At 37.1% G+C, this 26,924-nt stretch overlaps 1 protein-coding gene across 3 annotated transcripts in view; it reads left to right on the top strand.

The window, feature by feature from the left end:
* The first annotated feature begins 2,402 nt into the window (after positions 1-2,402).
* TBC1D19 (TBC1 domain family member 19) overlaps positions 2,403-26,924 on the top strand; it is a 145,405-nt gene continuing 120,883 nt past the window's right edge. For 2 of the 3 annotated variants that reach the window (XM_053217483.1, XM_015072411.3), the window contains exon 1: positions 2,403-2,650. In XM_053217483.1, the coding sequence (XP_053073458.1) occupies positions 2,552-2,650 (99 nt within the window). In that variant the 5' untranslated portion in view covers positions 2,403-2,551. The remainder of the gene's footprint in view (positions 2,651-26,924) is intronic. The other variant, XM_015072412.3, reaches the window with a different exon arrangement.

The following is a 26,924-nucleotide window of genomic DNA, read 5'->3' as shown; positions in this document are numbered from 1 at the left end:
AAATTGTTCTCCCCTCAGAAAACAAAAACAAAAACAAAAACAAAAACAACCTTAACAATTGTTTTTTTAACATTTACTTTTGAGAGACAGGACATGAGTGGGGGAGGAGCAGAGAGAGAGAGGAAGACACAGAATCAAATGCAGGTTCCAGGCTTGGAGCTGTCAGCACAGAGACCTATGTGGGGCTTGAGCTCGTAATAGTGAGATCATGACCTGAGCCGAAGTCAGACACTTAACCGACTGAGCCACCCAGGCACGCCTTTAGAAAAACTGTTTTAAAGCCTCTATCTGTGCAAAAAATTGTACTCGGCACTTTCACATACATTGCTACCTTTATTTACCTATTTCCATTCCCTTGTCAATAGCATTGGACATTATTTTTATTTGCTCATCTCAAATTCAATATTTATTAATATTTACTGATATTTTAATACTAGGTACATCTTTCCCCATAGTGTCCCCTCAGGTAGGTATTTACCTTCCTGTTACAGACAAGAAAGTTGAAACTCTGACAGGGGAAGGGACTTATGCAATTTTGGGGTCCATAGCAGAGGGAGCTCCGTTATTTTCTGGCTCTAGGTACTATGGCTTTCTTCTGCTCCACAGTTTCATCTTCTTTCCTTTATGTGCTTTAAGACCCTTCTCAACCTAAGCATTCTTTTTTTTAAAGTTTATTTATTTATTTTGAGAGAGAGAGAGAGAGAGAGAGAGAGAGAGAGACCCAAGCAGGCTCTACGCCGACCCTGGTCTCCATCTTATGAACCATGAGATCATGACCTAAGCGGAAATAAAGAGTCAGACACTTAACTGACTGAGCCACCCAGGTGCCCCTCAACCTAAGCATTCTTATCTCTTTAATTATTAATCACCTCACCCCTTTCAGCCTCAAAAGAACTCTCTCCATGGTTTTCTTTTTCTGTTCAAAGTGACGTTTGTGCTGGAGATTTATGCATGGGTTGGGTGTTGGGATGGAGAGGCTCTAAAGGGTTGGGGACATTTACTCATCTACAAGTTGGAGAAATTCAGAGTTGCGGGGGAATGTTTGTAGAGAAACGACATGTTTTGTGGAGTCTGTCATTAATTGCTTTTATATACTTCTTTTTCCTGCCTCTTTCCAAAGTTGTTTTTAATAAACAAACGTGACCAAATGGGTTATTTGGAATCTGTATTTACCATTACAATATTCTGAACAGTAGTATTAGGGATGCCAGGGCGTGGTGCAGAAATTCCAAAGGTCCAGGCCTTTTTCTGTCATGTAGAATTTCTATCATGTACCTGCTCTAGTCCTTTGCTACTCAGAACATAGTTCTTGAACCATCAGCATCACAATCTCCTTGGAGCGTGCACCCCAGAAATGCAGATTAGTAGGTCCTACAAGAAGCCTATTGAATCAGAGGATCTGATTCAATATTCCGTTGAAGTTTAATGTAGTTAGGCTAGAGTAGTTTTTGCAGTAATCTTGGTCTGTTTCTTTGGAATCTTTGCTTTGCTTAAGGTACATGCATAAACACATTTGAAATTAATTCTGGATTGTTTTGGTGAGGTTATTCTAATGTTGCTATTATTCCATAGGGATTTTTCCAGCTGTCTTTGGGAATGCCATTCAATTAGTTAAATCAGTTTTTTCTAGATCTACTAAAAATCTTTGATATGTTTCTTTGAAGGCAAGAACCCAGTTTTATTTACCTTTGTGCCACAGTTTCTTGTATGTAAATGCTCAATAATTGAAAGCTGAATGGATTTTCTTTTTGAAAGCTGGACAGATTTTGAATAAATGATTGAATGAATGAATGAATGAATACATGAATACATGGACGAAGAGGAATCTCGATGGCACATCCCTTGGACTGGGGCAATGTCTCAGCCGTCCTTGAATTGCCAATGCTTCACAGAAAACCTATCAATAAATGCTTCTTGGTTAAGTTGTAGCTGTTTGATGAAAAGATGTTGTCTATTTATTCCCGGTATAAGACCCCAGAGAATAGAAACAGAAGTGGAAAGAAAATGAAGTACTAGCCACCTTCACAATTGTTACCTCAGCCGATCATCACAACATCTTGTGAACTGGTATTATTTTACAGAGATAGAAACTGAGTTCTGAAATGTAAGCACCTCACCCAAGAACCTGATAATCCTTGGGAGTAATTTTTCCACGTAACTGTGTGCACAGCCCTGTTTCTGCAGAGACTGAAAGGTGGAAAGGAAAGGATCCATTATAATAAAACACAAAAATACACGACTCTGAGTTCCCCTTGCGCATCAGAGGCGCTGCAGCTCTGGAAGAGGTACAATAAGCAGGAACAATGGCATGAGAAACTACCCCCAACCGGGACGTTTTTCCGCCAGCGGAACGCAAGCGCCGGGACCTTGAGCCGCCGGGGGGACCAGAGAGGAACGGACTCACGGCCCGGCAGTTGCCTGGTAACGCCCGCTGAAGGAGTCCCGGCGTCTGAAGGTCCCGGAGAAGTGTCACTGGCCCCGAGTGGGACCCCGTAGTCCGTTCTCTCCGCGCCAGCCTGTCCCCGCGGCTTGGCGGGCTAGGGCAGGGGAAATGTTGCAGGAGGAGTCGGATCTTTCTCTCGTTATTGCCCAGATAGTCCAAAAGCTCAAGGGCTCCAATTTGTACGCTCAGTTGGAACGGCAGGCCTGGGTGAGTGAGGCCGAGTGGGGAAGGATGGAGACGGGCGGGGCCGCGGCGATGCCTGGTCTCCTGCACCCCGCTCGCCCAAGCCGGAGCCCGCCTCTGGTCTCCCCAGCTCGGCCCCCGGGCACCGAGGAACCTCCCTTGCAGGTGTAAACTCCACCGGCTCAGCCTCGCGCGTGGTGTAGTGGATTTTTAAAGGAGGGTGGGGCGCATCCCGCCTTTCTTTAGGCCGGAGAGCGCCGAGGCTCTTCATTCATACTGCAGCCCTTTCCAAGGTCTAATTTTTTAAGCTGCTGGAATCAGTAGCGATGCGTTGGACCACGTCTTCTCTCACATTTTTCGTCCTGTGGGTGGGTTTGGACCCCCCCCCCCCCCGGTGCCTTTTTGCTTTCCGGTAATCTGTCACCTTCTTGCACTCTGTCCTCTCTGCAGTGATTTCTTACTTTATCGCTCCACCCGGCATTTCCTGAGTATTTTCTAACGTGCCAAGTTCTTTGGAGGCAGAGATTGATCAGGAGATCTTTTTGTGTGAATGTCTTATAAATGGAGTCGTACAGTGTGTAAACGTGTGTGTCTGGTTTCTGTCATTCGGCATAAGGCTTTTGAGATTTATTCACATTTTGGTATTTCACTAACTCTGTTCCTTTTGATTGTTGAGTAATATTTCAGTGTTTGGATGTACTGTTTGTTTATCCGTTCATTAGTTGCTGGGCATTTTCAGTTATAGTTGTGGGCCGTTTTCGGTTATAGAGATTATGAATAAAGCGGATATATACATTCTGATACAGCTTTTTGCTTGAATATCTTTCTTTTCTTTTGGATAAATACCTAGGAGTGGAAATCCTGAGTTCCATGGTTAAGTGTATGTTTAATTCTGTAAGAATCTGCCAAACTTTTCCGGAGTGGCTGTTATCGCTTTGCATTTCCACCAACAGTTATGAGGGTTTCAGTTGCTCTGCATCCTTGCTAGCACTTGATGCCAGTTTTTATTAATTCATTTTTACTTATTAATTACACTCCTCTGGTAGGAGCATAATGATATCCTGTTGTGGTTTTAATTGCACTGCCTTTATGACTAATATTGAGCATCTTACTATATGTTAATACCTTCTTTGATGAAGTAGTTTGTGCAAATCTTTTGCCCGTTAAAAAAAAATTGTTTGTTGGGGCGCCTGGGTGGCTCAGTCAGTTGGGCGTCCGACTTCCGCTCAGGCAATGATCTCACAGCTCGTGAGTTCGAGCCCCGCCTCAGGCTCTGTGCTGACAGCTAGCTCAGAGCCTGGAACCTGCTTCGGATTCTGTGTCTCCCCCTCTCTCTGCCCCTCCCATGTTCGCGCTCTGTCTCTCTCTGTCTCTCAATAATGAATAAACATTAAAAAATTTTAATTGTTATTTCATTGTTGAATTGTAAGTATTCTTTATATATGACACAAGTCTTTTATCAGATAAGCATCTTGGAAATATTTTCTGTCAATCTGTGGCTTCATCTTTTCATTTCCTTAACTGGATGTTTCAAAGAGCAAAACTTTTTTATTTTGATGGCAATTTTTTTTTTATCAGTTTCTTCTTTTGTGGTTTGTGTTTTTGTGCTGTGCCTATGAATCTTTGCCTAACCCAAGGCCTCAAAAAGTTTCTCCTAAGGTTGGTTCTAGAAGTTTTATGGTTTTAGTTTTTACATTTATATATGTGATGCATTTTAAGTTAATTTAAAAAAAATTTTTATGTTTTATTTATTTCAGAGGGAGAGAGAGAGAGAGAGAGAGAAAGAGAGAGAGTGCTAGCAGGGGAGGGGCAGAGGGAAAGGGAGACACAGAATCCAAAGCAGGTTCCTGGCTCTGAGCTAGCTGTCAGCACAGAGCCCGATGTGGGGATTGAACCCACCAACTGTGAGATCATGATCTGAACTTGAAGTCAGATGCTCAACTGACTGAGCCATCCAGGCACCCCTTGAGTTAACTTTTTGGTATAGATAGATAGATGTCCAATATTGTACCTATTTCCATTACCTATTTGTTGACCACCTATCCTTTCTCCACTAATTTCGTTGGTTCTTTTGTTGAAAATTAACTTAGTAACACACACACACACACACACACACACACACACACACACACACAACTGTTTCTGGCTTTTTAATCTGTTCCACTGATCTATTTGTTTTGATTTTTGTAACTTTAAAGTGAGTCTTGAAGTCAGATATTTAGTTTTCCAGCTTTGTTCCTCTTTTTCAAAATTGTTTTGGCTATTCCAGATCCTTTGTCTTTCCATTTAAAGTTTAGAATCATGTTGCAAATTACTACAAAAAGTTTACTGGGGTTTGGATTGGGAATATGTTGAATCTGTAGGTCAATTTTGGGAGAATTGACATGTTAACAACATTGAATTTTCTGCCTATGAACACATTTTGTCTCTTTATTTCTATTTTCTTTATTTTCTCTTGTTGGTGTTTTATAACTCAGTATACAAACCTTGCACATATTTTGTTTAGATTTTCCCCTAAGTATTTCTTGTTTTCTTGATGCTATTATAAATGCTATTATAAATTCTTTCTCATTTCATTTTCCACTTGTTTGTTGTCAGTATGCAGTAACATGATTGATATTTGTATATTTACCTTGTATCTTGTGACCTCACTAAACTTGCTTGTTAGTTATAGTACCACTTTTTGTAGGTTGCATAGGATTTTCCAAGCACATGTGTCATATGTGAATAAAGACAATTTTACTTCTTCCTTACAGTCTGTATGCCTTTTCTTTTTTCTTTTTTTTTGTCTTGTTGCACTGGCTAGTGCCTCTACTGCAGTGGTATATAGATGTGTTCTATTAGGTTGAGGAAGCTCTCTTTTATTCCTTGTTTTCTCAGAGTTTTATTATGAATGGATGTTGAATTTTGTGAGATACTTTTCTTGTGTCTGTAGAGATGCTCATGTTGATATGGTGAACAACACTGATGGGTTTTGAATGTTGAACCAATTTTACATTCTTGAGATAAATTCCATTTAGTTATGATGCATTATCCACATGTACATTTTTTATTCAATTTGTTAATATTTTGTGGAAGATTTTGTGGATATTTTCATGAAAAATATTGGTGTATAGTTTTATAAAACTTTGTCTGATTTTATCAGGTAATGCTGATCTCATAAACTGAGTTGGGAAATGTTCCCTCTTTCCTATTTTCTGGAAGTATTTGTATAGAATTAATACTTTTCCTTCTTAAATATTTGGTAGGATTCCCAATAAAGTCACTGGGGCCTGGAGTTTTCTTGGTGGGAGCATTTTTAATAAAAAAGTTAAGTAAAAAATATACTCAGGGCAGTTCAGGTTATTTACTTGTTGAATATTCCATATGTATTTGAAAAGAATGAGCATTCTGCTCTGGGTATTCTGTAAGTGTCAATTAGGTCAAGTAGATTGGCAATTTTGTTCAAGTGAGTATGGAGGCTTACTGAGTATGGAAGTACAGTGGGGGTCAAGCTAGGCTTGGGTTTTGTTACTACTGTCAATAGCTTCAGTGTACGATAGGCTTCAAATTTGGTGGGCTGCTGTAATCTTGTGCTTAGAAAGGGTTCTGGACTACTGGAAGTTTTTCTCATTGTACTACATCCTGTGCTTTCATCTGCCTCTGCTTGCTTGTGCCACGGAGAAAGGTCTCTCTCCCTACTCTTATCTTTCTCTTAGCAGTAGAAAGTTGTTACTCAGTCCTAAGCTCATGGTAGATACAGGCATTCTCTAATATACAGTCCATTTGCCTTGGGAATGGGTCTTTCTCAGTGTTCCTTCTTCTCTTCTTGGCAGCCAAACTCTGCCTTGTATCTGTGGCAGATGATGGAAGAAAGAGAGATTCCTGACCCTCACTAGAGCTGGCTCCCTTCTGCTTTGTACTGGTGTAGGATCCTGGGTCCAAGAGAGTTGGATTGATTGATTGATTGATTGATTGATTTTTACCTTACCATGAGTAAGATCATTTTGCGTCTATCTCACCCCCAGAAACAATTACTGCCTTGTCGTTAGAATGGGATGTTTTTGGAACCCTCTCTCAGAGGTTTAAGGTCATTTCCTCATGTGAGAGGAGAGTTTAGAGAAGGTAGCATGGTTTTATTCCTGTGCTGGAGTGACAGCTTATCCCTTCTGTGCACCTGTATCACGAAAAAGGGCTCTCTGCCCATTCTCTGCTCTGCCCCCATTCTCTTGGGTGGGAGACCCATGGAAAAGAGCATGAAAGTGAGTGTAAATTCCCCTGTGTTTTGAGCTCCTAGTTATTCTAAACGGACATATTACCCCACATGCAGTCTACTATAGTTAAAATTTTAGCTGTATTTCTTCTTGCTTGTGTGGTAGTTTCCTTTTCCTCCTATGTTCTGCCAAAGTAAAATAGTTTGGAGTCCCATCTGTCCTTGGAAGGACTTGTTATTCTTTGAAATTTAATTCATTTGGTTGTCCTACAACCTCAATTTTCTGGTGGGTTCAAAAGTTATGATTGGGTAGATTATACCACTTTTTTTCATTGTTAGGGTGGGAGAGGCATGCTCTTGTACTGGCTTTCGACATCCTGTGTATTAGAACTCCGATAATAAATGTTGGAGGATTGCATCTATGTCCATGAGAAAAATTGCTCTGTAATTTTCCTTTCTTGTAACGTCTTTGACAAGCTTTATATCAAGGTTATGCTGACCTGATGAAATGAGTAAGAGAAGAGGTCCCTCCTTTTTTATTTTTTGTTTGCTGTAAGAGTGTTATGAGACTGTATTCTTTCTTTCTTAGGTGTTTGGAAGAATCCTCCGGTGAAGTCGGTGTCTTAGACATCCTTTGGGGAAGGTTGTTTTTTGTTTGTTTGTTTGTTTGTGTTGTTTTTTTAATTAGCAGACTTTATTTTTTATTTTTAACTTTATTTTTTAAGGTTGGTTGGTTGGTTGGTTGGTTGGTTTGTTTGTTTATTTATTTATTTATTTATTTATTTATTTATTTATTTATTTTGAGAGAGAGAGCAAGCACACAAGCTGTCAGTGTGGAGCCCGATGTGAGACTCAAACCCACAAACCAGGAGATCACGACATGAGCCAAAACTAAGAGCTGGATGCTTAACCAACTGAGCCACCCAGTAGCCATTGTTTTTTTTTTTTTTTTTTAGAGAAAGTGTGAGCAGAGGAGTGAGGCAGAGAGGGAGAGAGAGAATCTTAAGCAGCCTCCACGCTCAGTGCAGAGCCCTGCTTGGGGCTTGAGCACATGACCCTGGGATCATGACTTGAGCTGAAATCAAGAGTCGGTCACTCAACCCACTGAGTCACCCTGGAGCCCCTAGCAGACTTTACTGTTTAGAATAGTTTTAAGTTTACAGCCAAACTGAGCAGAAGATAACAGAATTCCCATATATTCCCATTTCCCTTGCACACAGTTTCCCCTATTATTAACATCTTGCATTAATGTGGTACATTTTTTACAACTGGTGAATAAATATTGATATACAATTATTAAATAAAGTCTGTAGTTCATATCAGGATTCACTCTTTGTGTTGTACAGTTCTAATGGTTTTGACAAATGTATAATGTCATATATTCACTATTTCAGTATCTTGTAGAACAGTTGCACTGTCCTAAAAATCCTTTGTGTCCCACCTACCCCGCCTCCCTCCTTTCCTCCCAAGCCCCTGGTGACCACTGACTTTTCTGTCTCTATAGTTTCACCTTTGAGAATGTCATATAGTTGGACTCATGCAGTATGTAGCCTTTTCAAACTGGCTTCTTTCACTTGGTAATATGCAATATGTTCCCCTATGTCTCTTTGTGGCTTGATAGCTGTTTTTTCCCTTTGGAATAATATTCTATTATGTGCATGTATCACAGTTTATTTATACATTCTATTGAAAGACATCTTGGTTGCTTCCAAGTTTTGGCAGCTAAAACTGGTAAAACATTCCTGTGTAGATTTTTGTGTTGACATAAGTTTCCAACTCACTTGGTTAAATACCAAGGAGCATAACTGCTAGACTGTATAAGACTATGATGAACTTTGCTGGAAACTGACAACTTATCTTTTAACGCGGCTGTACCATATTACTCTCTCATTAGCAGTAAGTGAATGTTTCTGTTGCTCCACATCTTCACCAGCATTTGTGTTACCCGTGCTTTAGATTTTAACCATTCTGAAAGATGCGATAATCTTATTGCTGTTTTAATTTGCAGTTCTTTAATGACATATAACACTGTGGATCATTTCAGATGTGTATTTGCGATCTGTATACCTTCTTTGGTGAGGTGTCTGTTCAGATCTTTTGCCCATTTTTAAATTGTATGTTCTTTCTTATTGTTGAAGTTTAAGAGTTTGTTATATATTTTGGGTACAATTTTTTTTTTGTATCCGTTATGTGTTTTACGAGTATTTTCTTCCAATCGGGGGCTAGTCTTTTCAATCTCTTAACAATATCTTTTGCAAAGAAGATTTTAAATTTTAATGGAATCCAACTTATCATTTTTTTCTTTTATGGATTGTGCTTTTGGTGTGTCTAAAGATTAATTGACAAACCAAAGGTCAGTTAGGTTTTCCCTTATGTTATCTTTTAGAAGTCTTCTAATTCTGGGCTTTGAATTTAGGTCAGTGATCCATTTTGAGTTAATTTTTGTGAAGGGTATGAGGTATGTATCTAGATTTTTTTTTTTTTTGTATGTGGCTGTCAAATTGTTTGAGGACAACTTGTTGACGTGTTGAAAAGACTGTCTTTGCTCTTCAAAAAATAATTCAAAAAATTGCATTTGCTCCTTTGTCATAGATCAGTTGGCTATGTTTGTTTTTGTATTTCTGGATCTCTAATCTATTCCATTGATCTGTTTGTCTAATTTTTCACCATTACCACACTGTCTTGATTTCAGTAGCTTTGTACTAAGCTGAAGTTGGGTGGTGTCAGGCCTCCAACTTCGTTCTTATTCTTTAATATCATATTGGCAAGATTTTTAATAACATTAAGTTTTAATAGATATAGGAATATTAAGATTTTCTATTCCTTTTATTGTGAGTTTTGATAAGTTGTGTTTTTCAGGGAATTTGCCTAAATTTTTTTATGATAAACTTATATTTCTTTTTTTTAAACTTGTTTTATTTTTTATTTTTTAAAATTTACATCCAAATTAGTTAGCATATAGTGCAGCAATGATTTCAGGAGTAGATTCCTTAGTGCCCCTTACCCATTTAGCCCATCCGCCCTCCCACAACTCCTCCAGTAACCCTCAGTTTATTCTCCATATTTATGAGTCTCTTCTGTTTTGTCCCCCTCCCTGTTTTTATATTATTTTTGTTTCCCTTCCCTTATGTTCATCTGTTTTGTCTTTTAAAGTCCTCATATGAGTGAAGTCATATGATTTTTGTCTTTCTCTGACTGACTAATTTCACTTAGCATAATACCCTCCAGTTCCATCCACGTAATTCCAAATGGCAAGATTTCATTCTTTTTGATTACCAAGTAATACTCTATTGTATGTATGTATACATATATACCACATCTTCTTTGTCCATTCATCCATCGATGGGCATTTGGGCTCTTTCCATACTTTGGCTATTGTTGATAGTGCTGCTATAAACATGGGGGTGCATGTGTCCCTTTGAAACAGCACACCTGGATCCCGTGGATAAATGCCTAGTAGTGCAATTGCTGGGTTGTAGGGTAGTTCTATTTTTAGTTTTTTGAGGAACCTCTATACTGTTTTCCAGAGTGGCTGCACCAGCTTGCATTCCCAACCTTATATTTCTTTTTTTTTTTTTTAATTTTTTTTAACGTTTATTTATTTTTGAGACAGAGAAAGACAGAGCATGAACGGGGGAGGGTCAGAGAGAGGGAGACACAGAATCTAAAACAGGCTCCAGGCTCTGAGCTGTCAGCACAGAGCCCGACGCGGGGCTCGAACTCACGGACCGTGAGATCATGACCTGAGCCGAAGTCGGCCACCCAACCGACTGAGCCACCCAGGCGCCCCCCAACCTTATATTTCTTTTTAATGTCTGAAAATTATATTACAATTTCTGATAGTGGTAATTTGTGTGCATGCATGTGTGGTGTGTGTGTTTGAACAGTTTTGCTAGGAGTCTCTCAGTTGATTAATCTCATCAAAAACAATTTCGGCTTTGCTGATTTTGCCTTAAGTTTGTATCATATCTTTATTATTAATTGCTTCTCACATTCTTTAGGATTGATTTGCTGGGTTTTTGTTTTGTTTTGTTTTGTTCTGGTTTTGGTTGTTTGGTTTCTGTTGTTATTAGTTTCTTGAAATGGAAGTATACATCAAGGACTTGAAACCATTCTTCGTTTCTAAAATATGCATTTAAGGTTATAATTTCCCTCTAATGCACTACTTTAACTGTATCCCACAGTTTTAATGAATCATATTTTCATTATCCTTTCTTTCAAAATATTTTATAATATTTTTTGTAATTTTAAATTTGACCCAAGGGTATTCTAAAGTATATTGCTTAGTTTCTAAGCAATTGAGATATTCTATTTATGTAAAATTTTAGGGACTTGCTTTATAACCCAATATATAATCAATTTTGCTAAGTGTTCCATGTGCACTAGGAAAAAATGTGTATACTGTCACTGTTGGTTCAATGAGATATGCCACTGAGGTCTACTTGTTAATTATGCTGTTCACCTTTTCTATAATCTTACTGAATTTTTTCTGCTTATTTTATCAGCTATTGAAAGAAATATGTTAAAATCTCCCACCGTGATTGTATCTTTGTCTATGTCTTTAACACTCAGTTTTTTGCTTTCTATATTTTAAGGCTATTTTATTGGTTGTATAAGATTTATATTGTGATATCTTCTAGATGGCCTAACCCCTTAGTCATTATGAAATGTCCTTTATTTCTAGTGAATTTTTTGCCTTAAAATCTGTTTTGCTGATGTTAGTGTACCTATACTAGCTTTCTTTGGTTAGTGGTTGCATAGTATGACTTTTTCCATACTTTTATTTTCACCCTTTCTGTGACTGTATTTAAGATGTGTTTGTTGAAACCATTGGCAAAATATAGTTATTTTTTAAATCCAGTCTAATAACCATTGTCTTTTTAAAAAATTTTTTTAATGTTTATTTTTGAGAGAGAGACAGAGTGAGCAGGGGAGGGGCACAGAGAGAGAGGAGGTACAGAATCTGAAGCAGGCGCCAGACTTTGAGCTGTCAGCACAGAGACTGACGTGGGGCTTGAACTCATGTACTGTGATATCATAACCTGAGCCGAAGTTGGACGCTTAACTGACTGAGCCACCCAGGAGCCCCACAGCCATTGTCTTTTAGTTGTATTGTTTAGTCTATTTACATTCAATGAATTTACTGATATATTGCATTTGTATTTCCTGTCTTAATATTTGTTTTTTTAATTGATCTATTTGCTTTATATTATGTTTTCTTTATTTTTCTGATTATTCAACTGTTATTCAAATGTTTTATTATTTTTCTCTCTGTTAATGTGTTAGTTACACATTGTTTTACTGTTCTTTAAATAGCTACCCTAGATGTTACAAAATTTATTTTTGATTAATCTCATATCAATTATATATGTAATGCATAAATCTCAAATAAATTATTACTTTTACTAGTTCCCTTTTATATAATTCTAGAACTTAGAACACTTTACTCATTTATGGCTTTTTCCTTTTGTTATTTTTGCCATGCCTTTTGTGTGTAATTTAAATCCCTCAAGACATTGCTATTATTGTTTTGTAGCATCAATAGTCCATATTTACTCATATTTAACCACATTTTTATCCTTTTTTTTGCTCATTTCCTTCTATATTTCCATATTTACCCTGAGATTATTTTTCTTTTATTATAACTATTTTTAGTTTCTTGGTGATGAATTCTTCAGTTATATTTGTCTGATGATGTCTTTATTTCATCTTCATTATTGAAGGATTTTTTTATGCATATAGCTTTCAAAGTTGGTAGTAATTTTTTTTTTCAGCCATGTTGAGACTTTTTTTGGGGGGGATTTTGGTGTCTGTTTTATGAAGTCAGACATTAATTTTTTTGTTATCCACTGGTATGCCCCCCACCCCAGCATACCCTGACTGCTTTTAACGTTTATGTCTTTGGTGTTTGGTAGTTTTGTTAAAATGTGCTCTGGTGTGTTATTATTATTTGTTTGTTTTATTATTTGTTGTCTGAATTATTGTATTGTTGTTTATATTGTTGTTTGTATTATTATTATTTAATTTATTCTGGTTTGAGTTTGTGGGGCTTATTAAATCTGGGGTTGATATCTTTTCACCAGTTTTGGAAAATTCTTGGCCATTATCTGTTCCAGTATTTATTCTGCCACATTTTCTCTCTCCTCTCTTTCTGAGACTTCAATTTATACATGTTAGACTTTTCACTGAATCCCACTTGTCTCCAGTACTCTTTTTCTGTGTTTTGCATTTTGTTTTCTTCTCTGTGCATCAATGTGGATCTTTTCTTTTCACCCTCCACTTCACTAATCCTGTTGAGGCTATTTTCACATCTCCTGGTGAATCCATCTAATGCGTTCTTATTCACATGGTGTATTTTTCAGTTCAAAATTTCCAGATGTTTCTTCTTTATGGTTTCCAATTCTCAGGTGAAATTATCTGCTTTTCATCTCTTTTGTCCATTTTTTCCTCTTTTTCAAAAAACATATAATTCATAATTATTTTAAAGTCCTTGTCAGTTAACACCAATATCTAGATCACGTGTAGATATCTGTTTATGGTGTTTTCTCTTAGCTTTGTTTATTTAATTTTGTCTGTTGGTGTGACTAGTAAATTTTTATTTGATGCTAGACATTGTGTACAAAAAACTGTAAAGCTTCTAGATGATATCTAACTTTGTTGAGGGTTCACCCTCTTTTCCACTGGGGAGATAGTCTTATGACTGGTTACCATAATCCAATTGGGGAATGTTCTGTATTGAGGCGGAGTTTTAGACTCTTAGGCTCAATCTTCCTCTATTTTTTTTTCCTGGCTCTCCAAGGGTTTCAACTAAGAATTTGATGTATTCTAGAGGTCCTTTTCCCTTTGGGTCCCAACGTCTAATCTTTTTCTTGTCAGACTTAAAAAAAAAACTTTTCAGAGGTTTCCTGCTTAGGTTTTTAGCTTTCTACTCTGCAGAATCCCAGTATTCAAAAAAATTTCTTGAGGACAAATCAAAGCTATGTGCTTAAGATCTCCAAGTCTGGGGCAAAGCTCTCCTTATTTCTCTGTCCACTGTTGGTAGCCCTACTTTGCACTGGGTTTGTATTGATTCTCAGCCTCTTGTCTATGCTCAGAATGATTCCAGGGAAGACATGGCTATAGACACCAGTTCATCTCTCAAGATGTTTCCCTTTCTGTTACTTTAGTTCTTGTTCTCTCAGCAACTCTCTTCTGCCTTCAGATAGTTGATTTTGCTCGCAGGATTTACTAGTTGTTCTCTGCAGGTCTGCTGATCAGCTCCTCCATCAACTTGGAAATATAAGTCTCATTTGTGAGGATTGAACAAGATAATATGCCTAGCACATAGTAAGTTCTCAGTTAACATAAGCCTGAGCATTCCTTGAAAGTCCAAGTAAGATTGCTTAACACCCTCACTGCTTATTAGGGCCCTTCGAAAAATGTTCAAAATCCTTGATTATGCCTACAAAGCTTGGTGATACTGTTCTTCACTCTACTCTTTCAGCCATGACCATCCAAACTTTGTAGGTCTCACATAACCTCCCAGTTTAGTGGCCTGTAGTACCTGGAAGTTTCTTTTTTGTAATATTTATCACACCTGCATTTATTTTTTATTTTATTTTATTTTTTGGTTTGTTTATTTTTGAGAGAGAGAGAGAGAGAGAGAGAGAGAGAGAGAGGGGGGGGGAGGGGCAGAGAAGGGGACAGGATCTGAGGCAGGTTCTGAGCTGACAGCAGAGAACCCAATGCAGGGCTCAAACTCACGAACCAGGAGATTGTTACCTGAGCTGAAGTTGGATGCTTAACTGACTGAGCCCCCCAGGTGCCCCTGTATTTATTTTTGAAATGTCTGCTTTCCTCATTAAAGTGTAAGTTTCATGAAAGCAGGAAAGAGAGTATGGCTGCATTGTTCTGCTCTATCCTACACCTAGCAAAATGACTGCGTGAGCCAGGTGCTCAACATGTATTTAGGAAATAGAATAAATCTAGAGTTTTCTTTTTAATATTTTTTAAGTTTTATTTAAGTCCAAGTTAGTTAGCAGATAGTGTAATAATGGTTTCAGAAGTAGAATTTAGTGATTCCTCACTTACATATAACACCCAGTGCTCATCCCAACAAATGCTCTCCTTAGTGCCCATCACCCACTTAGCCCATCCCCCACCCAACACCCCTCCAAGCAACCCTCAGTTTGTTCTCTTAAGATTCTCTTACAGTTTGCCTCACTCTCTGTTTTTATCTTATTATTGCTTCCCTTCTCCTATGTTCATCTTTTTTGTTTCTCAGATTCCACATAGGAGTGAAGTCATATGATATTTATCAGATTCTTCCTTTTTAATGTTAACTTGAACAGCATATGTGGAGTAGCTACTATGTGCCAGATACTTTACTGGGCGATAAAAGATTGCTGAAAGCATCTTTACTTATAAGGAGTTCAAAGTCTTACACGAGACTCTGCTTTTCTTTGAAAATGTGTTTCCTGTAAGGATTTTTTTTATTCAAGCTTGAGCTCTGATAAGTTAATAATTGTTTCTTAATTTATAAGAAAACTTCAAGTTCTAGAAAATAAGCAATGATGACAAATTCTTTTTTTCAAAGCTGTTAGTATTTCAGAATTGCAAATAAGAGATTCAAGACCTGTGTAGGATATAACCTTATTTGGAGATTACTGTCCCAAGGAAGTATTTTTGTCTCTTTCTATTTTGAACTCCATTGATATTAATTAAATACAGTTTTTTTATTTGATTATTCAATAAGTATTTATTGAGCATTTAGTATATGTTGGGCACAATTCTACTCCCTGGGGATACAACAGTGAATAAAATAAAGTTCTGCTATCATGGAGAAGTGATAGTATTACAAATAAATACAGGTCCACAGTCTTTTATCTAAAACCCGGGGCCAGATATGTTTTGGAATTCAAATTTTTTTCTAATTTTATAAAGGTAATTCATGCATATTCTATGTTATTTACTATCCCTACCATGGTCTTGTAGCACCTTGTAATTATATAAATTAACATTTCTGCAGCAAAATGTGTGAATTTTCATACTAAGTGTGATAAATAAGGACTATAAATAGTCTCATGTCAATTCAGGTCGGATCAGATTTTTGCCACTAAGTGAGTTCAAGTCAGGACCCATTATGCCATCAATTCAGTTATGAAAAGACTTTGTTTTTCAAAGCTTTTCAGGTCTTGGAATTTTAAATAAAGGATAATGTAACATCAGTAAATTGCTTCGGTATAATAAAAAATAGGGCAAGGTAAGAGAAAGAAAGATAAAGCAGGGTAAGGAGATGATGAGTTCATGGGAACTCAACTTACATTTGGCTGGTTCTTGTGATACATAAAGTAAAAGATGTAATGTTATAGATTTATACTTTAAAAGAATGTAATTATAGATGCTTTAATATTAAAGCAATCTTGGACTTGAAAAAATATGTAATAACAACTTTCCCTTAGCGTATATTCTCTACTGCAGACATTTAAAGAAATAAGCTAACTCTTAAAAGGCAACTTGACAATCAGTTTTAATAGCATGCTTTTAAACAAGTGACTGTTTATTTGTTACGTGCCTTTACAGTTTTAACCATGAGGGCAGTTTTCTGCCCCCAGCATTTTCCGTACTGTCTTCATTTTGTCTGAGTATACTCTGGAAGTGCTAGAACAGTGTTGCTTCAACTTAATTAGAAAATTAAAATCGCACAGAATATTTCAAAGACAAATATAAATGATTTTTAGACTTTCTTTAGCAAAAGAAAGTCTACCATTAGCACTTCTTTTTTAACATTATAATTAAAGTGCATTTTAATGTATTCTTTTGTAGATTAAAGTTTAATTATCTAAGATCTTAGCATGGTAACATGGAATTTTGTGTTTCTGGAAAGAGGTTATGTTTTTTGATTTCTGAGTTTCCCTGAGTTATTTTGTTATAAAGTCAACCTGCACCTGTTTGGTTTTTTGGTTTTTGTTTTGTTTTGTTTTGCTGTTGGTGGTGGTTTTAAGAGCTAGAGAGTGCGAGCAGGGGAGAGGGGCAGGGGTAGAGAGAGAGAGAGAATCTTAAGCAGACTCCACACTCAGCATGGAGCCTGATGCAGGGCTTGATCTCACGACCCTGAGATCATGACCTGAGCCAAAAGCAAAAGTCGGATGCTCAACTGACTGAACCACCCAGGCGCCCCAGGTCAACTTCCATCTTAAAATTGAATTTGCTCGCTCATCCTCTAGACACTAGAGTGATAGCTTAATTCAAATTTGATATTTAGCACCAAGATCAACATTGTTATTTTGTATCATTCATTACTTGTATTTAAAATGGATGTTGTGTAAAACCTCAAATGTTATTTCCATTCCATTAAGTATTTAATAAGTCTTGTTGCTCAGATTGTTATTATGAATAATAGAATTGTAAAAGGAAGGAGACTGAAAGAAGATAGGCTTTGGAGAGGGAAGGAATAATATAACTGATAGGATGTTGTCATAAGTTCAGAACCCCAGAGCATTTCAGTGCTAGTGTCCCTCACTAAAAACCTTATGGAATTATATCTCTAATATTGTTTTTTATTTATCATTATCAGAAATATATACATATATAGAGAATTTAGAGATCATAAAAAGGAGAGAAGGAACTGACATTCATTTATCATTTATTATAGAGAAATGAATATTTTGTGGATTTAAATCGATTTTAATTAAATATATTTTCTTTAAGACATGCATAGATAGAACATATGTTGGAGTTGATAGGCCTGTGCCATGAGTAGGGCTTACTGTCTTCTGTCTTTTTTTTTTCCCTCTAGGGTGGGATATGGCATATATATGGTTAAGCTTCAGATTGGACTACTAGAGTTGATATATAAATTAATAATTTAGGGACTCTGATGGTGTTTGGTGTGTGAACCAGGGAAGAGTATCATCCTTACCCATATCTGTCTTGGCGTTTGTTGTATCCTTTAATCCTGGAAAGTAAGACAATTGTAGGAGTGATGACAATACTGACTCCATCTTTGGCCCTTCATTTTGTTCATGTTCACTGGATCACCTCTCCTGGGGTTACGTGTTCCTGGCCCCTTGGGGATTAATATGTAAAACTTAGAAATGCCCACCAAGGCTAGGATGAGGGGAGGGTTGCTTTGACCTCTCATGAATCCATTAAAGATAACATAATTTTTCTCTTTCCCGATGCACAGTTGTGCCACAAGATCTAAAGTTTAGCTGTCAATTAGGGGCATGCAGACTCTTTGATCTCACTACAGTGTCCTACACATCCTGTTACGCTATAAAACCTAAGGTCACACTAAGGTGTAGACTTTATGGAGAATAAATATACAGCACCTGAATCGTCGTCTGCCTGATCCACCCTGTCAGTAAGTTACCCGGTAAAACTCTGTGTAAACTTTGTGGGGTTTAATTTCTGTTCTCAAAGTGCCTTCTCAATTTGGGGGATACTTTGCTGTCCCTCCCCTACCTTCTAAAAACAGTGAAGACATGAATTATGGTGTATAGAATTTCAAAATAAGGAACGTCTTACAGAATTGATGTACTTGAGGGGTAAGATAACTATTAACATATGGGTTTGCTTTGAGTAAGTATATCTCTTTGCATTTTATTTCAGCACCGGATTGATTAGAGACGATCATGTAGGGTTTTTGAATTAGGGAAGGCCAAGCTGAAGTGAGAGGGAAAAGATTGGTTACTAAATGTGAACCGAAGACTGGTTCAGTCATTAAGTGTATTATGAAAGGAAGCTAACAAGATATGGAATAAGGGGGATAAGACACCCAGTGGTAGCAGAGAAGTGAGTCAGCTGTGGGACGTCAGCAAAAGAAAACCAAGGAGGGCTACATCTTCAGGTGAGAGAACCCAGAGCAGGGCTTGAATTATACAACACACCATGTAAGGCATGGTCAGCTTGCACAGAGCCAAAATTTCCAATTTGTAACTAAAACTCATTCCTGGCTACAATGCATGTCCACTGGGACTACTTGCATCTTAGAAACAGAGATGGTCTACAGTTTCGGAAAGAACCAAAAGTGTTAAGGAAGGACTGGGGATACCCAATTCAACATGTTTTAATCAAACCTCTCTTCTGTGGTGATGGAAGAAATTAGATAAAATTTAAAACAGTGATATTAATGATAAGCATGTTTGCAGATTGATGTGGGAAAGAGCATTTATTTATCACACTTTTTCTTAGCTTTTTTAAAAAAAAAAATTTAAGTAATCTCTACACCCAACATGGGGCTCAAACTCATGACCCTGAGATCAAGAGTCTCATGCTCTACTGACTGAACCAGCTAGGCACCCCAGCTTTTTATGTCCCTCAATACCTTGTGAGTTCCTTGAGTGAAGGAGAATGATGTCTTTTCTTTTATGTTCAGCAACTGGCACATAGGAAGTGTTCAATTAATTATTGAAAGAAGACTGTAAATAAGTAGGATATAAATATACTGAAAGGACTGAAAAGACACAGCTCAGGACAGAGAAGGTTTAGGTAGCACTCAAGATGGAAAATTGGAGTGAATTCCCAATGTAGGCACAGCAAGAAGTTTTCTGTTGTAGGACACTTCCTGAGAGTGAAGGAGTTCAGAACGAGTCTCTCCAAAATGTGCCGCATTGGTACATGGACTGTTTTGAGCTGAAGACAGTCAAGATCTTTCAGGCTCAAGAAAAACTTTTGCCCCTCCCTTGACTACCCAGAAGAATCTAAATTGGGTGTCTTTTCCAGAAAAATAGTTATTACTAGGGATACATTTTATTGGAGTGACTCATCTGTATGGCAGGGCAAATATCTAATTGTGAAAGACAGCTATCCTCAAGAAAGCTAAAGTCTAGCACAGTGGTTCTTAAAATATGGTCTGTGGATCTCCAGTGGCCCCTAAGACCCTTTCAGGTCAAAATTAGTTTATATAATACAACCATTAAAAAGCTTATTGTGCTAACATTTGCATCAGCACAGAAGCAATGGTGATGGGTTTAACTGCCAGTGTCTTAGCTCAAAACCGGGAACTGGTACCAAACTCATTCCAAAGTAGTACAAAGTAGTCATTGTATTCTTCACCACTGAATAGTCACGGTTAAAAAAAAAAAAAAAGTCAGTTTGACTTGAATGTCCTTGATGAAACAGTAAACAATTATTAATTTTATTAAATCTCATTCCTTGAATACACATTTTTACAATATTCTATTTGAGGAAATAGAAAGTATGCATAAGACACTTCTACTGTGTATTGAAATATGATTATCCAGAAAAAAGTATTCCTGCCGTTGAGATGCAAGCTGAATTGCCCAGCTCCTTCTACTCTTTTTTAAGTGAAACACCATTTTTACTTGAAAGAGCAATTGACAAACTATTGTCATTCGGACTTGGGCTGATATTTTCTCTAAAATGAGCAACATGGACCTGTTATTTCAAGGAAAACTATTATCTCTTCCCAATGATAAAATTCAAGCTTGAATCCACCACTGTGACCACTGTGAAATTGATGGCTTCCCAATATTTAAACACTTTTCTGATGATATTGATGGTGATGTTAAAGAATGTTACTTTTTGATGTTTTTTGATAAAGTGTTTTTGATCTACTGCATCGCTTCATATATTCAAAACGATCAATGCATAATGTTATGAAATCATGTATAGGTAGAAGAATGGTTTAAAGTACAAGGCAAAATGATGCATGTTTATGTAATAAAACATAAAAAGTTTATTGATGTTCAGATTCCACATTGCAACTAATTTTTAGGTAAATACTAGTCAAATTTTGGTATACTATTTATACTATTAAAGGAGAATATCTACAATATCTGAAAAGGATATTAAAATACTCTCCTCTTTCCAGTTACATCTCTGTGTGACACTGATTTTTTTCATAGACATCAATCAAAATAACAGTGCCACAGATGGAATATCACAGCAGATTGAAGAATCCAGCTGTATTCAATTAAGCCAAACATCAAAGATTTGTAGAAATGTAAAACAGTGCCTCTTTGTCTCATGAATTTCTGTTTCTGAAAATACAGTTTTTTTAAATAAAAATATTTAGGCTAATATATAATGGGTTTATATTGTTATTTTTAAATGAATAAGTAATTTTTATTGTGGTAAAATATGCATAAAATTTACCATTTGAACCCTTTTTAAGTGTGTAGTTTGGTGACATTCATTAATTCACATTGCTTTGTGACCATCACTAAACCATCCATCTCTAGAACTTTTTCATTATCCCAGACGAGAACTTGGTACCCCTAAACGCTAACTCTCCATTCCCACCTTCCCCATCGCCCCTGGCAACCACCATTCTACTTTCTGTTTCTATGAATTTGACTTTGTTGACTTTGAATTTGTTGTAAGCACTTCATATATGTAAAATCATATAGTATTTCTCTTTTTGTGACTGGCTTACCTTCACTTAGCATAATGTTCTCAAGGTTCATCCATGTTGTAGATGTGTTAGAACTTTCTTCCTTTTTAAGGGTTGGGTAGTATTTCATTGTGTGTACATATCATATTTTGCTTATCCATTTGTCTGTGGACACTTGGGTTGCTTCCACATTTTAGTTATTGTGAATAATGCTGCTATGAACATGCGTGTGCAAATATATGTTCAAGTCCCTTTTGAGTATATACCCAGAATTGAAATGGCTGCATCATGTAGTAATTCAGTTTCCAATTTTCTGAGGAAATTCCATAATAATAAACAAATATGTTTTTTTCTGTTTTAATTTCTTATGCTATAAATATCAGTTGATATCATCCACATAAAGTACTCTCAGATCCTCAATTTTTAAGAGAGTGAGGTTCCTGAGCGTTAAAAGTTTGAGAATCAGGGGTCTAGTGGAAAAAGCAAAGTAGAGAGGTCAGTTAGGAAGTTATTACAGTAGTGGACTGTTTGCACTAGACTTTGCCCAGAGAAGAATGGGCAGGGTGGTGAGAAGAATCTGTCATATAAAGAGAACTTGGAACATCTGTAAATATATGTGACCTTGATAAAAGAAGCTTTTAGGGAAGACTCAGTAGTTTTCTTCGAATATTTGAGGGTCTCTTACAGAAAAGGGATTAGGCTTATTTTCTGTGACATGATGTGTGTGTTTGTGTGTTTGTGATGGTGGCAGATGGTAAGAGTAGTCAATTTTAGCTCATAATAAAGAATTTTCTAATGGAATAATTCAAAGATGGAATTGGCTAAGATAGGGATGTAGTGAGTTTCTAAGCTAGAAAGCTAGTTTAGAGTTTCTGAGTTAGAGTTTTTAAGCTACAAAACCCCTTTGAGAGGACAGTCAGCTATTAAATGGTTAGTTGACCTATAAAAACTCTGTAGATTGTTTTAACCCTGAAATTCTGTGATTCTTCAGACACAGAAAGATGAAGTCCAAGATTAGCGTGGTGGCATAGTGAGAAATGGATAGGCTGGGGCCTCTTTAGAGGGAATTAAAAGATCACTGGAACCCTCTTTGTAGACCTTGCTGTGCCCTGGTTGTTCTTCATGGAGTATCTAGTCTCACCTTACTTCCCAGTTTCTTTGACTCACCCGCGACATTAGCCACTTGCTTCTCCAATTTTCTTTACTCACCAGGTTTAGAAATTTAGGATGGCCAGTGGCTAATGCTTTGGCTTAAGACTGTTATGGTGGACGTGGAAAGAAACTGGATTTGTGTGTGTGTGTGTGTGTGTGTGTGTGTGTGTGTGTGTGTGTCAGGGGCAGAGGGGGCAGAGACAGTCATGTGTTTTTACAGTGCAGAATGGTAGAGGATGTCAGAAATGTCAACATAAATAAATGGGTGAAGGATATATGCGGGGCAATGTACACTCTCATTAGATTATATTTTGATCATATTTTTGCCAGCTCTCATAGTGAGCTAAAGGCATTTTGTTTAAAGAAAGGCTTAAATTTTGTTGTAGATTTAAAAACCTGTACCTCCAGGCACTCCTTCCCTGGAAGTCTTTTACATTTAGTCCACTGCCATCTGGACATCTCTTATATTTTATAACACAACTTTAATCTACACTGGACTTCAACAGCCTAAAAATAACTTTGAAAATTTTTTTTTATGTGAGTCTCACAATAACCTAGTTCAGATATTACTTTCCTTATTAGATAAAGAACACTGAGAATAGAGAATACAGACAGGTTAAATGACTTGACCAAGATAATAAATAAGGCTGAGAGAATTCTAGGTCTTCTGATGCCAAATCCTATCCTTATTTAGTCCCAAGTAGTTTCAAAACTGTGCTCGGATATATCCAAGGACTCAGGAAATGTCCTATTCATTTAAAAATTCTTAATTTAAAAATATATTAAGAAGCAACACTCTTTCAGATGCATTTTTATATTAAATACTTCATAATCCATTGTCGTGCTTCCAAATTAACTTGTTTCTAAATAGGTCCCAGGATAAAACCCTATTGCTTTCATCATCTTCAAATGTTAAGGACACTTAGAAATGTGTCGCTGATGAGGAAGGACATAATTCTGCACGAGTCTTTCAGAATATTTGGGCGAGGATCCTACTGCAGGAGTAGGAAGAGTGTAGGTGCACCTGCTCAACAAGGCTCCCTTCGTGGTTGACTGCTGCGATGTGGGACAAGCCAGCCAGTGACATATCGTGTGGGAACAACATCATGATATGTGTAGGTTTAGCAGTTATAAGCATCAGAAGCTTGCCTGATTTTTGTATTTATAGTAAATGATTTCGGGATTTGTTTTCAAAATGAAAAGTTCCCATTACTTTTTTGATTTCCTGCAGCAGTTTAATTTGTGAGTGTGCTGACATGGCCAGGAAGGCTATTAAAAGTGAAAGCACTTGTCTCTGTGAATCAAGACTTTTTCCTTATATTGAGCAACCAAAGCAAAGTGCAAAAACAAACTGGATTATTGAGGCTATAGCATAATAAAGATATACATTTTTAATATAACTATACCTTTGACAATGAGAAAACACTCCTTTGCGTTATCTACTTATATCACTTTCCATGTATTTTATATAGTACGGTTTTTCATTGGGTTCAGATTTCATTTGGAAAAAGGATTATGCTGCTATACTAAAACATGTTTGAGAACTGTCTTACCATGTTGTCCTCCTATCAGTGACCCTGCTTTTGGTTTTCAAATTTCTCAAGATTTTTATAATTCTGTTGATGATTAGGAATTTGGTTTGCCTTTGATTAAAAAAAATATATCTAGGAAGTCTAGCAACCTTAAAATATTTGAAAATGTTTAGAAGGAATGACCAGTTTTTTGTCTTGAAATTCTTTAAATTATGTGACTTCTGAGTCATTTCCAAATATAGGCTTAGTAAAAGAAAATCTACTTCCTTTTGCTCTAGTACTTTTGAATGATGAGCCAGGTTTTGCAGCTTTTAAAATCCTAGGAATAACAGAATGGAAACCAGTCTTTTTAGTTAAAACATAGGTTTTATGAAGCTCCTTGTTTATTTGGGTGAAAATTGGTTAAAAAGGCTAGGACATGGTTGGATCGATATAATTTTGTCACGCAACAATTACTAGAGTTAATACTTGATATGCAAACATGAATTCATGATCCTTGCCTTTGAATTTAAGAGTCAAAAAGAAAAATAGGTGAGCTGAAAATTACAGTGTAATCTGATAAATGCCATCACAGAGAAACGGAGTGTACTATCTTTGTAGGCAAGGGGTGGGGGGGGGCCTGGAACCCTTAAAATATATGGCAGTTGGGGGATCAGTGAATGTAGTTCACTGTGACTAAGGAGTAGGGTGTTTTGAGGGAAGAGGTGTAAGAAAAGACAGGATGTTGTTAGCTTGGTGGAGGGGCAGCTGATAAATTTGGAGACGTAAGTTGGTCTACATCGTGAAGGGCAAGTGTGCCCTTTCGAACAGTTTAGACTTCCTGTGTATGCTGTGGAGATTTGCAGTCAGGAAAGCCTTGTTTGGGGAAGAAGACGCTGGAGGATGGATTTAGTAAAGGGAGACATTGGTTCATGTATTCAGCAAACATTTATTGAGCACCTGCTGTGTGAAAGTAACTATTCTAAGCACTTGGGATACAGCAGTGAACAAAAAGATAAAGACCTCTGCCTTAGGGAGCTCACCACTTCTGGTGAATGATGATAGACAGCATGCCAATAAACACAGTAAATACATGAATCATATGGTATATTAGGAGGTAGTGAATGCTAAGAAAGAAGAAAAAGTAGGCTAAGGGAGTATGAGAATGCTCCCTAGGGAGTAATTGGAATGTAAATAAAGTGGCAAGATGTCCGGTTCAGAAGCTGTTACCTTGACCCAGATGAGGAATGGTAAGGACTTAGGCTTACTTGTGGGACTTTATTTAGAATGGAGAGAGAATAAATTGGGAGATGTAGTTTTCTTTTTCTCTTTTGACGCTGGAAACACAGATAGAAACTTGATAAAACAGACCTATAATGTAATGAACTATAAGATGAACAACCTTGTAACAACCACCCTGGTGAAACAATGAAACTTTGCCACACCAGAATCCCTTCCTTTTGCCCCGCTCATCACAAACTCCTCCCTCCCCAACAACCTGATTTTTATGGTTATCACTTTCCTGCATTTCTTGATAGTTTTATTAACCAAGGGTATATCCCTCACACTGACACCCTAACTCAGTCTTGCCAATTAAAAAATTTTTTTGTTATTATTTTTTTTAATCTACTGGTTTTTTTCTTCTTCCTTTGGTTTTCTTACACTTTATTAACTAAAAAACAGAGCCATTTGACCTTTAGAATTTCTCATCTCCTGGATTTTTGTGATTGCGCCCTCATGGTGCACTTAACATGTTTGTCTGTCCTTTACATGACTTATAAATTGACAGCTGGACCACTGGCTTGATCAGACTGTCTCCCCTGTGGTCATCACTGCTGGCATTAGAGTGTTCTTTCGTTAAGAAGCACATAATATCTGGTTGTCTTTTGTAAAGCTAACAGCTATTTCTGCTCAGTGCCTAGAGTTAGTAATATGTTAGAGGTTGCAGAATGGTGATATTCTGATGATATCACATCTGTTTTAGTTATCAGCTAGAATACTTTTTATCAAGGAACATTTCCCCTTATCTATTACGTAATTACCCTGTGGTGCAGTTCCTATAGGAAAGGCAAGATACATGCCTTTTCCTTTATTTACCACTTTTCCAGGCAATCCATTGGTTCCCTGTCATCCTCAATTTTTATTACTCTATCAGGATTTTCTCCTTAGTGTGACCTTGTCTAGAAAGGGGGCGCTGGTTGGTCAGCGTCAAGAATTCATAGCCGCCCGGCTGCTCCAGTCTCTTCAGACTTCATCTGCTGTATTCAGTTGGGCAAAACCCCTCCCAGTTTTAGCTCCTCTTCTAAAATTGGCTCATCGTATGTTCCAGTGAAAATAGTGTTGGCTATTTTGGGGTTCTCCTGTTTTCACATCCATCACATACCACACTGCTTACTTCCTTCTGCTTTTTTCCTGCACAAGCACTAATACCGTACAAGTCTTGTGGCTATTGGTTTGTCCCCAACCGTTTGTATTTTAAGTTTGTAGGGGATATCTTATCACCAAGTTTTGTTGTAAATGTTTTCCATGGGGTTTTGGTTTTCCCGTTCAGTTGCTTGGTCTGTTTTTATGTGGAAATCAGGGAGATGAAAAAACAACAACAACAACAACAACAGCAAAACCCCAAACCAAACAATAACTCACTGTCTCCAATGTCATGTTTCATGTTCCCAGAAAGGGGTTGGTGCCTTGAAGAGTTAGAGTAGAATTATGAATAAGTGAAGTTTCTGACTTAGAAGATCTGGTACATGGTCATTTCATAGGTGAAGATTAAAAAATAGAAGAGAAGGAGCAAAGTAGTGAGTGGAAGATCAATTTTTGATTTCTTAACGTTTGAAATGCTTATCATGAGTTAACCCTAATAGAAATGCCTTCTGAAGCACTATGCTTTTAAAATTTGATAGAAAAAGCTAGATGATGAGAGATCAACACTTTGAAAATTACAGAAGCCATTATAAATTGAAAAAACTATTACTTTTGGTAAATATTACAGTGTGAAAAATGAATAGAATAGAAAGCATGCACGTGGAGATGAAGGAGACACGAATACGTATTTTGAACTAGTAATTTTATGTGTTTTCTGTAATTACGCACAACAAATGCAGG

This window comes from Acinonyx jubatus, chromosome B1, assembly GCF_027475565.1.
Source record: "Acinonyx jubatus isolate Ajub_Pintada_27869175 chromosome B1, VMU_Ajub_asm_v1.0, whole genome shotgun sequence".
Taxonomy (NCBI): Eukaryota; Metazoa; Chordata; class Mammalia; order Carnivora; family Felidae; genus Acinonyx; species Acinonyx jubatus.
The sequence above is the reverse complement of the archived record's forward strand: the minus strand, read 5'-3'. Positions and strand labels throughout refer to the sequence as shown.